Genomic DNA, 12,993 nt, shown 5'->3' on the forward strand with positions numbered 1-12,993 from the left:
CAAATAGCAAACATATTCCCAACTCTACATCATCCTAAACATACCATTGGAAGTTATAGTAACATTGATGAACATGCAATGTCGTTAGTCGTATACATGAGTCAAGTCAAATCGTACAGTCTAAACGCTCAGCTCGCGAAGTGGACCTCCATCGTGCGGCACCGACGGATCAAACATGAAGAGATTGACTCTCAGACTCTATGAATTTAAGTGCTTCGTCGACATGGCCAACAAAGTGTGATATCCCTCCACATTGTTCAACGATACCACTTCGCTCAAACATGTGGAAAACATCGCGGTTAGGAAGACGGCAGAAGAAAACCCTTGTTCCAACTTGCGCATACCGTTCCACAATCTCATATAAGACCTGCGTTCCTGAGCCATCGATGCTAGTAACTCCATGAATATCGAAAATGATGTTCTTGTTATTCTCTGGTGGTCGGATACGAGGCATGGAGGGATGAGCTTGATTAGTTCCGTATAGTTCCAGGCGACGAAGACGGTTCTTGAGGTCTCCGGTATTCGCAAATGTAAGAGGTTCTGGGATTTTGACGATTAAGGCTCCCTCGACTAGCTCAACGTTATCTAGGTGGAGTTCGGCGTTTTCGAATCGATCACTTGTGCCAGCTACCTTTCCAAGAATCTGGATTCGGGGTTTCGTGGAATGTCGGATAAGAATTAGGATAGATAGACCAATTCCAAGCGCAATTCCGAGCTCAAGAGAGTAGAAAATAGTTGATACGAAGATGAGAAGCATGAGCGCCAGCTCTGTCCATCCCCGTAAACGAATGAAGAAAGCTACATCGTGCGGGCATTCTTCGATCAGGGAAAAGGCGACAACAGAAATCATCGAGGAAAGGACGGCTTTCTGGGGTTCTTGTCAGACGTTGTCGGGATGTAAAGGCCTAAAGAAGGGGGGGGGGCGGGGAGCATACCGGAAGGTAGTACAAGTATGGCATGAGAACCATGATACAAATCAAAGTAATCATACTGAGGCAGATACTACTCATTGGGGAACGAGCACCAGTCGATGCATTGACTTTGCTTCTTCCATATCCTCCGAACGCAGGCAGAGACATGAAACACCCACCTACAACATTGGCAACGCCTAGAGCTACCAGCTCTCTGTTAGGGCTGACAGACATTCCTTCCACTCCCTCCTTCCTCTTGGTACCATCAAGTCCTTTAGCGGCAACCGATGACTCGAAAAAGCCAAGGACGGCAATGATAAACGAAGTGCTTAATGCGGTACGCATGTAATGCATACGGTTGGCCTGAAAAGGCCACTCAAATTTAAAGACCCCATTGGCAGTATTTTCTGTTGGACCCAAGATCTCAAGCCCCTGCTCTTCCCATCCAAGGCGCCACGTCAAAACTGCAGAAAGAGCAACGACAATAATTCGATCTGGAAAATAAATGATTTGCGGGAATCGGTTTTCGAGTGTCTTTTTGAGAGTCCTGCACCGGGCATGAGCTTAGGTCGCTAGTTTTCCTTCTGGGGAGTTTATACATACCGGAATACCATGATAATCGCAAAACTGGTAAAGGCGACAGCTGCCGTCAAGCCATGGCAAGACTCGATATTCCTGAAAAGAAATACTAGCTTATCCACTGTACTTCCGTGACTCACGCCCACGCGTTTGGCCTCTTCCGCCAAACCGACCTCCGGAATAAGCTGATCCACAAATATAACAAACCCGATAGCAGTGATAAAGCCCCTCAGGAATGGTCGACTCAATACATTATCCAAAAACCCCAGTCTAGTTATTCCTGCAACCAGAACCATGGCTCCAGCCATAGCAGTAGCCACACCGACCACCACGGCATTGGCGGCCTCGTTTTCTTCTCCTGTGTGTCCTTGGTTCACACAGGCCTTGACAATCGTTCCAGTGAGCAGAGATCCAGCTGCTTCTGGGCCGACAACCATCAAAGGAGCGCTTCCCAGGATTGCGTATATAAAAGGCTGGATAACAAAGGAATATAGGCCGTTAATTGGAGGGGCATGCGCGATGTTTGAGAGGGAGAGCGCCATCGGAATGTAAATGGAGGCGATGGTTAAAGCGGCGATCAAATCCCCGCGAAAGTAGGACAAGCGGTATTGGGTGATCCAATTGAAAAACGGAATATAGTATGACATATACCTGGTCTTTTATTAGTGGACTGTCAAGGAGCTATGAGCTCAGATATTATAGACCTACAAAGATTTACTGTGCTTTACTGCAAGTGGCGTCGATGCCCCGGTCAACGGCAGATTCTCTGGACCCTGTATGCTAGGCGTGGTTGGCGTAGATTGTTGGCTTTGGTTTCGAGTATAGGACCTTTCGCCGCCAGCGAGAGAGTGTACTCGCCATCCAGAATGATCTTCAGGCTCCACTCGTGGGGTAAAGGTGCCATGATTGCAGGAGTCACCCATACCACATGGCGGCTCTTGGTGGTCGTAGGACCTCAGCAATGGGGTGCGAATACCCAAGTCCCGTTGTAGATTCCCGCCTGCTGCTGTTGAGGAAGTCTCGGGGCTATGGGAAGAAGAGGCACGAAATATGTCAAAAACCCGCTCCCGCAAAGAGCGGGTCTGATCTGCCTGTAAGGATCTGGAGTCCGACATATTCATAAAGCATAGAACAAATGTACACCTTCCATGCAGCGATTCACCAAGTCAATAAGGCCGTATATGTTATTAAAGCCAGGAGAACGAGGCAAAAAGATATGTGCAGAGAAAAAAAAAAAGCTAGAGCCAAGTGCTAGAAATAAGCGGCCAAAAAAAAAATAAATAAATACCGCACTCTGCCAGCTCAAGTCAGGAAGAGTTGAGAGGGAGTGGAGGAGAAGAAATCAGGTTTGAGGCATAGCTCTAGCGAAACAGACCGCCAGATAGACTAAATATAAAATTGGAGAAGCGGAGCGGGGAGAGGGGGAAGAAATTTACGGGATGCACTGATTGATGTTCGCCACGCACGGGGATGTTCGAAGTCAAAACATTGGGTTTGGAGTCTTTGGACAGGGGCGTTGGCCTCAGGCCCCCGAAAAGATAACGATATCTATTCTGCCGGGCGGAGAAGAGTTTCTCTCACGTGACCGTATCCGAAGCCCAAAGTGGGTTTTGAGCCGCCACAAAGCGATTTGAAGGAATTGTGCTGTGATCTCAACAGACTGTCCCCGATCTTTGAACATCGGTTTCTTCGCCTTTTTCTCGGAAACTCCCTCCCTGGTTTTTCTTTTTTCCAGGAAATCATCTTGGCTCGGATTTTTATTCCCTGCCCCTGAATTATCCTTCTTAGCACCCGACAAATTCGCAGTCTTTGCCTAGAAGAAGGCGCAACCCCGCCAAAAATGTCGTTAACCAATTGTCGATTCTATGAGGAGAAGTATCCGGAGGTGGATAGCTATGTTATGGTCAATGTGAAGCAGGTACGCATCTCTGGAATCTGGTTTCGGATTCCCAAGTCAAAATTCTATACTATATACTGACCGTGACTCAATTTTCAGATCGCCGAGATGGGCGCCTATGTGAAGCTTCTCGAATATGACAACATCGATGGAATGATCCTGCTCTCCGAACTGTCGCGAAGACGTATCCGTAGTATCCAAAAACTCATTCGCATTGGCCGCAACGAGGTTGTGATCGTGCTCCGTGTCGACAAGGAGAAGGGTATGAGGAAGTCTGACTGGGAGTAAAGTAACATTTTCACTGATTTATCGTGTCTTCGATTTTAGGATATATCGATCTTTCCAAGCGACGAGTTTCTCCAGAAGATGTTATTAAGTGCGAGGAGAGGTACAACAAGAGCAAGGCTGTGCACTCTATCCTGCGCCATGTTGCAGAGGCTACGCAGACCCCTCTCGAGACCCTATACCAGCAGATCGCATGGCCCCTGAACAGGAAATACGGCCACTCTCACGATGCTTTCAAGGTTTCTATCACGTATGGCTTCCCCGACAATGTCCTGAGACCTTTGGCATGTGACTGATACTTTTTCAGGAACCCTGATGTGTGGAGCGAGGTTGAATTTCCAAGCGAATCTGTGAAGAAGGAGTTGACCAACTACATCGGAAAGCGACTCACACCTCACCCAACGAAAGTCCGTGCCGATATCGAGGTTACCTGCTTCGGTTACGATGGTATCGATGCGGTCAAGAATGCCCTGCGCACCGCCGAGGCTAATAACACCCCCGAGAACCAAATCAAGGTCAAACTGGTTGCCCCTCCACTATACGTCTTGACCAGCCAGTGCCTGGATAAGACACTCGGAATCCAGATGCTTGAACAGGCTATTGAGAAGATTGAAGCCACAATCAAAGAGTCCGGTGGTGGCTGTATCGTCAAGATGGCTCCTAAGGCCGTCACCGAGCACGATGACGCCGCCCTCCAGGAGCTTATGGAGAAGCGTGAGCGCGAGAATATGGAAGTCAGCGGTGATGAAAGCATGTCCGAGAGCGACGAGGGTGTCCCTGAGTAGACTCTTCATTGTACAACTGCCAGCACCGTATCGAGCCTATGAGTAGGGGGGACAAGGACAGCTCTAAAGGATACACATTAGTGTAGAATTTCGAGCTGGAAGAGGGCCGGAGGTCGTTATGTGATGTCGGGGGAGTAGAAGGCAGAAACGCAAAAGTTCATTAGAAAGGGTTTCCGAACGTGACACGATTTACGAAACGGGAGACGGTTTAATACGCTCGCAGGCAGAATTTGGATCAACAGCAATGTCGGATATGAGTTCCAATGGCACGAACCTCGTCTAAACGAGGCGTTCTATATCAGGCCATGGGACCTGAACTGCTTTTGTGTATTTCTGATCCGCGAATGCTTTTCGACCTCTGATAAGTGAGCTTTGGACGGCATTTGCTCTATTCCATGTTCTGATGTACATAAGCTTCTTTGATCTATGATTCACCGCCAGCGGGTCCGTTTTAGACATCTTAGTGCTATCAAAAGCTTTTCCATTGAGTTTGACCGAATATGCTTCCTGAAATTTCTAGCATGTTTAGTTCGTATAGTCCTCGATGACCGCCGAGGTACTAAGAAAAAAACCCCATTGAGCGTGCGGAAACGTCCCCAGCTCCAGGACCACCCCAAACGTACCATATTTTATGCCACTCAAAAATACTCACACTCTCTCATCCTATCATACAGCCAATTAAGTTGTCTGTAGATCTTGTGATATAATTCAGCAGAGTGTACGGAGTAGAGAAGGCATGATCGATGTGGCTGGGAGCTGAGGTGGGGCGGACACGGAGGGATCTCCTCGAATCTGATGCGCTGCACAATTTAAACCCTCCAACTAGGCATCCTTCCATCTCCTTATCTAAAGGCGCGAGAAGAGCCTTCTCTGCGAAGCCCATTTCTTCCGTTGAATATTCCCGTTGCTGCTCTGGGATCGGAATAATTCATTTCCTCCTTCCAGTCTTAAAAGTTCTGTCCTAATCAGTATGGGCTGGAGGGATATCTTTACCACGGACGTGGGACATCTGCGTCAACGCATGGAGCAACACCGATGTAAGTCATCGTTAAAGATGCAGCTTTTGAGTAGCTAACACTACGACCAGTGCTTCCTGCTTATTTGGATGATGAATTGCCGGCCAACCACCCGTCAAAGGAAGTCACCAGGGTCGCCTTGCGACTGAAATACCAGATCGAACAGGTGATCCCCTGCGAGTTAGACGAGGACTCCATCACTAGCCCGAACAGTCGAATCATCACACATGCGGTTGTCCACACTGCTGTCCAGGCAGGAGGAGAAGATCTCAAAGCTTGTGTCCCGTTTTGTTTGCTCGTTTGCCTTCGATGGTTTAAGCACCAAGCGACATTAGAGCTTTGGGATTCTGAACTTCATGAACGCCGCGCCCTTGCCTGCGAGGTGATTGCAAAGCGAATGTAATATCAATTCTCCCCCAGAATTCTTTTTTTTTTAAAAAACTCATTACTAACGATTCTGCAGTATTGAAGCCGAGGAGAACCAGGACCACCTGCTTCTCCATGTCCTGCTTAAACGGTACTCCATATTTATTAATGGAGAGGAAAGTGCCCCAGCCAACGTCATAGAACGAGCTGTGGACCTTCATGCTTTGAGGGTCATTGGCTCGTCCGGGTATCAAAAGTGCATTAAATATCTCTGGAATGGGTGGTTCTGCCAGCAGCAGGGCAATCCGACCAACTTTGTTCCCTACCAAGAAAGAGACAACACCAGCTTTTCTGCGCATTTCCGTCCTGACCGCATGAGGGCCCCAATTTATCAGAGTGTTTGTCAAATACTCTCCTCATTTGTGTACCTTGTCTTGTACACACAGGTCATTAGTTCCGTCAATCCCACGGGAGATCTGGACGTTATTGAGGGCATACTCTACGTTATGACTCTCGCATTTATTTGTGACGAGATTACCAAGCTGTGGAAGATTGGCAGAAGTTATTTTGATTTCTGGAATGCCTTCAACTCCACTCTTTACACACTCCTCGCCATATCATTCTTCCTGCGTGTTGCTGCCATGACGTATTCTCCATCCGTAGGTAATGAGGAAAGAGAGACCCTGAACAAACTGAGTTACAATTTCCTAGCGTTTTCGGGTCCAATGTTCTGGATGCGTATGATGCTTTATCTGGACACTTTCAGATTCTTCGGGGCCATGTTCGTTGTACTACGAGTCATGATGAAGGAGAGCTTGATCTTCTTCGCACTTCTATTTGTGGTTTTAGTGGGCTTCTTCCTAGCGTTCATGGGTATGGCTCAGGTTGACGACGATGTGCCCCTCACAAGAAGTATTGTCGTGGGAATGGCCAACAGTGTTATGCAAAGCCCTGAATTTGGAATTTTTGAGAATCTTGCCTTCCCGTTTGGTATCATTCTCTATTACATATTCAACTTTGTGGTCATGATCAGTATGTCCCCATCTTTCCTTCCGGCCCGGCCTTTCCTAACTCTGTAATAGTTCTTCTCAATATCTTGATTGCTCTTTATAACAGTGCGTACGAGGATATTTCTGGAAACGCTACGGACGAGTATATGGCCATCTTCGCCCAAAAGACAATGCAGTTTATCCGTGCTCCGGATGAGAATGTTTTCATACCACGTATGTGTTCTATCTCACCAGTCCAGCCTCCCTGAAAAATGCATCTGACAATCATACTTAGCGTTTAACCTTATCGAGGTCTTATTCTTGATTCTCCCTTTCGAATGGTGGCTCCCCGCAGAATACTACGCCAGGCTGAATGAAGTTGTAATGGGTGCCATTTACTCTCCCCTTCTTCTTATAACCGCATTATTTGAAGTCCGAGAGGCACGTCGAATCATATGGAACCGCCGCCATGGGGAAGAAGATGACAACAACATGCAAGAATGGGAGCATATGGCTGAACAGGTCGATTTTGAGGTTGACGATTCCTGGAAGCAGCTAGTCCAGGAGACGTCTCCCAACATTCATGTCGACCAGTGCAGCCTAGAAATCATCCAACTAAGGGAACAAATACAGGTGCTAGCCAGGATGGTCGGACAACTGACCGATGAAAAGGCAACGGCGAGTTTTATGAACGGAGAATCGAGCTCGACTATGGCGGGTTGAGTATGTTTGCTTCTAATACGATATGACGCATTTACAGAGGTTTTTGTGGGTCATTTTTATCTTAAATATTGTTTACTCCTATGCATTATCTCATTTGGCCATGTATGTTGGAGGTGTTTGTATACATTCTGTTTCCTCGAATGTACCTAGTATCTGTCACTTTTGATTGTCTTTGCCCCGCAAGTATCAGCGAAAAACAATTGTAGTATAGAGAATGAACTGTCAGCTACTACTTTACAATTCTTCGGAGGGTTCTCTCACATGATAGACATGAACCAGCACTTTGCCCTCCCCCCCCTTCTTTCCGATAGATATCCCCCATCCCCTCGCCCGCCACGTTTCTCGCTGTTATATTCAGAAAAAGATTCCACACTACGCTGCAGGTCAGCTTATCCTTGCCATCTCTTAGCTTGATGGTCGAGGATCCATGAAGCAGAGTACTTTAAGGACTTATGCAGTAAGTTTGGTCTGCTTTCAACTTGATCAAGACATGGCAAAGCGAATAGTAGTAAGAGTTTGTGTAGTGCAGATACGGTTATAGGAAGAGGGGAGGCCGGGGGACTGGGCGCGCCTATGCATTCTCTGGGTATGTATCTGCGGTAAAGTGTAACTATATGCCAGTGGTACTGGGTGAGTATTGTTTGGATTATGCGGGATTTGGTGGATGTTGACGTCTTGGTTGGTTGCCTGAGTACTGTTAGGGATAACCTGGAAAGCGGGAGAGGAAATATATATCACGGAAGGGACGGAGTCTGTAATTTTACCAGCACCTACACTGTAGAGAAAGTAAGAATAATTCTATAGTATATACATATTACAGCATCTTCCCAGATAAACAATTTGTAGTCATTAGATTCACCCAATGAGCAACTAAACCTAAACCTAAACCTGGCTTCCCATCAAACCAACCTAAGTAAGCTATTGATACAGTCGATCTATCCCAACGAACCCAATGCCAAGCTAACGCACACACTGCAGGTATACTTATCCTATTAAGGCATCGCTCCATCAACCACCTTAGCCGGGCTAGCTCAATCGGCAGAGCGTGAGACTCTTAATCTCAAGGTTGCGGGTTCAACCCCCGCGTTCGGCTTTTCTTTTTGCTATTTTTTTTTTTTTTCCCCCCCCCCTCATGTCATGTCACCACCACCAGGCAATCAATGGATGAATGAACCAATCACATAAAACCAAAACGCCAGTCCCTCCAAAATATCATGAGGTCTCTTCTCCCCTCCCGGGGGGGTTTTTTTTTCCTGCGTTTCCCCCCCCCCCCCCGGGACCTTACGGCAGAGCAAATCCGATAGAAATAGAACGATCCGTTCTTTCCCAGCAAGACGTGGGAACGGCATAGGATATTCGGGACCGACTTATACGCTGTCCATAATGCAGTCAACCTGGCTCCAGGCGGACCAGGGAAACTGACTGCGCAGCGGATAGGAGGAAAGCACGGGTACACACCGATACTGCCGAAGGGTCCCCAGGAGATACCCTATATTGACTGCGAGAGAGCGAAACGGGATGCTCCAGAGACTGACTGACATCTTGCTACCCGGAGAGGCACGACAATACAGCTGCTTCTGCTGGTACATAGAACCCTGGGAAATAATGGCACCGGCCATCCCACTCGCCTCGTATCAAGACGGCTTCGTGACTTGATGACACCAGCTAAAGCCGCGACAACCGCCCAAAAGAAGGTCGGGTCGACATTATGAATGATTGTCCCTGTCAAACCAAGGATATTGAGGTACCAAACGTGCGTCCTCTGTGGCTGGTTGCTGCTCGTAAGGTAGAGAAAGAAGCCCATGACGTCTCCTTTATATTGCGGAGCAGCAATTGATGTCCGTTCCCAGGGTCTTTGCCAGCCAATCCACACTTCTCCTGCATCGTGGCATATGGGTTGGTTCTCCCTCTGTTCCAGCTGAGGAAGCATCATCGTAAGATTATTAATATGTCGATCACCCCCAAGACTGATCTGAAAGCCTGAAACGCTTGGAAAACCATTCATTCCCCCCCCCCCTTTTTCCTTCATATTCCATTGGAGGCTACGTTGCAAAGGATGATCATAATGAGAGAGCGTTATTGCGAGGGATTCCTGAGAGTAGGTACATACCCCGCTTTAAGTACCCCAAGTATGGAGAAGTGACTGGAGTCACTGGACAATCCACGGGTTTAAGATAAATGTGATTGAAACTATAGTACGGAGTAGGCGTACAGCTACAGCTAATTAATTATACGTATTATTGCATTGTATGAAATTCCAAAGGAAAAGATATTAACGATTGTAAAGGCCTTTCGAATTCCTTGGACAGAATCACTAATCGCATACACAGAACGCCCAGTGCTATGCAGCCACTTAAAGCCCCAAACGCCATGCCATACATCAGAATAAATGAGAAAATAGACATATAAGAGGCGCAATACAAACCCAACTGTTGGGTTTGGCTGGGAACAAAAGAAAATAGGAATTAAAATAATATAGAGGACCGTGCGGCAAGATATGGCGCAAGATTTAATCTGTATGCTGATTACCAGTATACACTCCTTCAAAGTCTAGCCCGTCAAGCATTCCGTTAACGCGGTCAATCTCTCGAGTGAGATCCTCGATATTCATCGCAAGGCTGCTGACCTCGTCAAACTTTCGGCGCCGATTGGCGTCTGCAATCATTTCAGAAACTAAGAACTTCTGCTCTTCCAGCACAATGAGGCGTTCGCGTAATGCCTTCTCTTCCACTTCCAGCGCGGAGACTGCACTGCTCGTATCGCTAGCTAAACTGCTATTGCTTCCACTAGCAGGAAAGCTGCCGTATTTGATAGATGCTAGAGCAGAGCCTTGCCGTCGGTGACCTCCCGTCGATACGCTGCTAGGACTGCCGGGAGCGCTGGGTATATTACCATTAGGAGTCGCATGTTTGAGAATTTTGGGCAGGGTTTTCAAGGGAAGCATGTGGAGGTGGAGAAAGTTGCTAGCTTGCTGGTATATAGCTGTTTGAAGACGTTTCTGTGTTTGAGAATCTGTTCGGAGATCGCGAATGCGCCGGGCGGCCACATCGTATTGTGTAAAGGAATCAGTGAGTCTCTTGCGGACTTTAGACGCTTCGGCTATTTGAGTGGCAGACGGTGGGCGTTTTGGGTTTCTGTAAAATATGCGTTATTAGAGGCATAATCTTGACAAAGGAGGAGACATCGAAGACTAGGTACGTACTGCAAAGTCCCTAGGAGTTTCTGGAACTTGGGCATTAGAAGTCGAATTCCCCTCTCAAACTGCACTAAATTCTCATATGCCCTCACGTCTGGAGGCTTTCGAGTAATGTCGGCCTCAAAGTCACGCTGATCAAATAATGTTGACTTGCAGTCTTTGCAGAGTCTGACATCAACATTAACGGACCCAACACGGACCGATTTTTCTACATATGCTTTGGATACTGAATGCGTCAGCTTAGCATAAAAGTGAGGATGTAGTTCACTTACAAGGAGTTACAGTTAACGGTACTTCAACTGAACATCCTGTCGTCGGATCACCGCATACGACTCGCCCGCAAGTCCTGCAGTGATGTCTTCGGAACGAATAACTGGAGAAATCCTGTTGACAGAATGGACACCTCGAAACGCTTGTATCATCCTGCCAGCTGACCACTGTTTGTTCCAGAGCCTTCCGCTGGTCGTTTTGCCATGGGATTGGCCACAGTTTATTGGCGCCTGATTGAATCTGGTCCGCAGGTAAGCTAGCCAACAGTTGAGTGAGGCGCGTTACACGTTTTTCCAAGCGAGAAACCTCGAGCAGAGCTTTGTCTACTGTCGGTTTCCTTATGGCCTTGAATTCGTCCATTCGATTTCTTACCAAACCTAGTCCGGATGATTAGAGAGAATAACCCAGAGAATAACCCACACGAAAGTAAAATACCGTTGTGATCATTATATCCTTCCCGCGACTTGTAACAAGTCTCACAAACCCTGTACCACAGTCCCCGCACCGGCTCATGTTGCGCCGACCTAGAAAGTTTCATTTGATACATCGTATGCTCCTCACAAAAAAGTTTCCCGCATTTCCGGCAATTAATGCACCCATTGGCCGCATTAAGCCGTTTGCCGCACGACGGCTCCAAGCAAGAATCGTAGAATCCTCGAGGTTGCCAATGGTCCTTCGTTATTATGTCCTCCGGGTCCAGTGGCCTCAGTTGATCAGGGACTAAGCTTTGCGGAATGGGGCCGGGGGGACGGCTTGCACCTGTTACGGTTTGGTGGTTGTCGTTCGATTCGAACACATCTAAGCCCTTGAGTTTCTGGTTGAGGACAGCCAGGGGCTGGAATCGCTTGGCTTTTTCCATCTGGGTTTTAAACCAGTCCTTCACTTCGTCCTGGCGATCATCTTCGAGGTTTTGATGCACGTCGTCGAGGTGTCTATAAGCATTGTATATTAATCGTGGCACGGAGGAAATCAGGCAATAGAAACGTCAGTTCAAGTACCTATTTAGTTGTAACAGCGTGACCTAGATGTTCATTAGCATGCGGGTATTCTAGCAAGCGAATTAGATTCAAAGAACCAGTGGCAAACACTTACCATCTCCTCACTACAGATCGGACAGGCGAGCTGCGCCCCGGCAGCGGCCGGAGCTGCAGGAATCGGGTTGCCGCCATTCTCAAGTGAAATCCGGGACGTGAGGTCCTGGGTCTCGGATGAGATTTGGGAGGCGGAAGCTTGAGAGCTAAGGGAAACAGTGCTGGCGGATGGCGATAGAATCCTTGGTTTTGGCTGTGGAGATGTGATTGCTGCGGACGGAGAGCGAGCGTTCACGGGGCCCAGGACACGGCCTCCGCCCAGTGTCCTCCGGGACATGGTGAGCCCGATTTATGGGAGCATGGGAAGAAGAAGCCGCAGGATGCGGAAGGAGAGATAATGTATGCAAGCGCGAGATGTTGTAACGACGAAATCAAGACTAGGAAGGGACTGGAGGGGGAAAGCGAAGGAGACCTCAATTCCAGGCTGAAGGCCGAGAGCAGGTGACGATGCTTGGAGAGGGGCGGAGGAGCTTAGTAGACTGGTGCCTAGACACCTAAGGCAGAATGCGATCCCAAAGCTTATTTCTCCGTTCAAATCCATGATAGTTTTCTCTTTCTCTTTCTCTCTCTCATATTATTATATTATATGTTTAGTTATCAGAGAAGAAAATAATCAAACAAAATCTCTACTGTACACCGGGCACTTCTTCCCTACTACAAACAAACACACCCGGCCCAAACCAAGCCATAGATAGAAGTTCCCACTTCCAACCTCATACCTTGGCGACATGTGACGAATTACTTCGCGATATCAAGTGGCCGACTCCACAAAATTTATGCGACACTTTTATTGAGCGAGGTGTATTTATTAATTTAAAATCAAATGCTCTATTCTACCTAGATTTCTTTCACCAACAAGGTTGCACAAAGAATGTGTTAGATAGC

At 47.6% G+C, this 12,993-nt stretch overlaps 5 protein-coding genes and 1 non-coding gene across 6 annotated transcripts; 3 read left to right on the forward strand and 3 right to left on the reverse strand.

Annotated features, from left to right (window-relative positions):
• Nucleotides 1-169: 169 nt before the first annotated feature.
• P175DRAFT_0531002 (SulP family inorganic anion transporter) lies at nucleotides 170-2,605 on the reverse strand (the record flags this gene model as incomplete). Its single annotated transcript, XM_040899832.1, has 4 exons — nucleotides 170-868; nucleotides 936-1,458; nucleotides 1,515-2,141; nucleotides 2,199-2,605. The coding sequence occupies 4 exons, from the start codon at nucleotides 2,603-2,605 to the stop codon at nucleotides 170-172; spliced, it is 2,256 nt and encodes a 751-aa protein (XP_040752887.1).
• Nucleotides 2,606-3,330: 725 nt separating this feature from the next.
• On the forward strand, nucleotides 3,331-4,457 carry P175DRAFT_0436269 (translation initiation factor eIF2 subunit alpha; the record flags this gene model as incomplete). Its single annotated transcript, XM_040893793.1, has 4 exons — nucleotides 3,331-3,408; nucleotides 3,487-3,649; nucleotides 3,715-3,922; nucleotides 3,980-4,457. 4 exons carry the CDS (start codon nucleotides 3,331-3,333, stop codon nucleotides 4,455-4,457), a joined length of 927 nt encoding a protein of 308 aa, XP_040752888.1.
• An 841-nt stretch (nucleotides 4,458-5,298) lies between these two features.
• On the forward strand, nucleotides 5,299-7,789 carry yvc1 (putative potassium ion channel Yvc1). Its single transcript, XM_040896947.1, has 5 exons — nucleotides 5,299-5,494; nucleotides 5,545-5,872; nucleotides 5,937-6,871; nucleotides 6,922-7,062; nucleotides 7,124-7,789. The coding sequence occupies exons 1-5, from the start codon at nucleotides 5,428-5,430 to the stop codon at nucleotides 7,549-7,551; spliced, it is 1,899 nt and encodes a 632-aa protein (XP_040752889.1). The 5' UTR covers nucleotides 5,299-5,427; the 3' UTR covers nucleotides 7,552-7,789.
• Nucleotides 7,790-8,571: 782 nt separating this feature from the next.
• Nucleotides 8,572-8,644, forward strand: P175DRAFT_0t55. Its single transcript has one exon. It is a non-coding gene; the product is annotated as a tRNA-Lys (tRNA).
• Nucleotides 8,645-8,971: 327 nt separating this feature from the next.
• On the reverse strand, nucleotides 8,972-9,820 carry P175DRAFT_0187934 (uncharacterized protein). The gene has a single exon (XM_040892535.1). It carries the CDS (start codon nucleotides 9,578-9,580, stop codon nucleotides 9,041-9,043), a length of 540 nt encoding a protein of 179 aa, XP_040752890.1. The 5' UTR covers nucleotides 9,581-9,820; the 3' UTR covers nucleotides 8,972-9,040.
• On the reverse strand, nucleotides 9,662-12,542 carry P175DRAFT_0500386 (putative vacuolar segregation protein (Pep7)). The gene is made up of 6 exons (XM_040896948.1): nucleotides 12,110-12,542; nucleotides 12,016-12,038; nucleotides 11,453-11,949; nucleotides 11,020-11,394; nucleotides 10,754-10,973; nucleotides 9,662-10,685 (listed from the first exon to the last, which is right to left on the reverse strand). The coding sequence occupies exons 1-6, from the start codon at nucleotides 12,383-12,385 to the stop codon at nucleotides 10,061-10,063; spliced, it is 2,016 nt and encodes a 671-aa protein (XP_040752891.1). The 5' UTR covers nucleotides 12,386-12,542; the 3' UTR covers nucleotides 9,662-10,060.
• Between the last annotated feature and the right edge of the window lie 451 nt (nucleotides 12,543-12,993).

The sequence above is a fragment of the Aspergillus ochraceoroseus genome, assembly GCF_002846915.1.
Source record: "Aspergillus ochraceoroseus IBT 24754 chromosome Unknown P175scaffold_3, whole genome shotgun sequence".
Taxonomy (NCBI): domain Eukaryota; kingdom Fungi; phylum Ascomycota; class Eurotiomycetes; order Eurotiales; family Aspergillaceae; genus Aspergillus; species Aspergillus ochraceoroseus.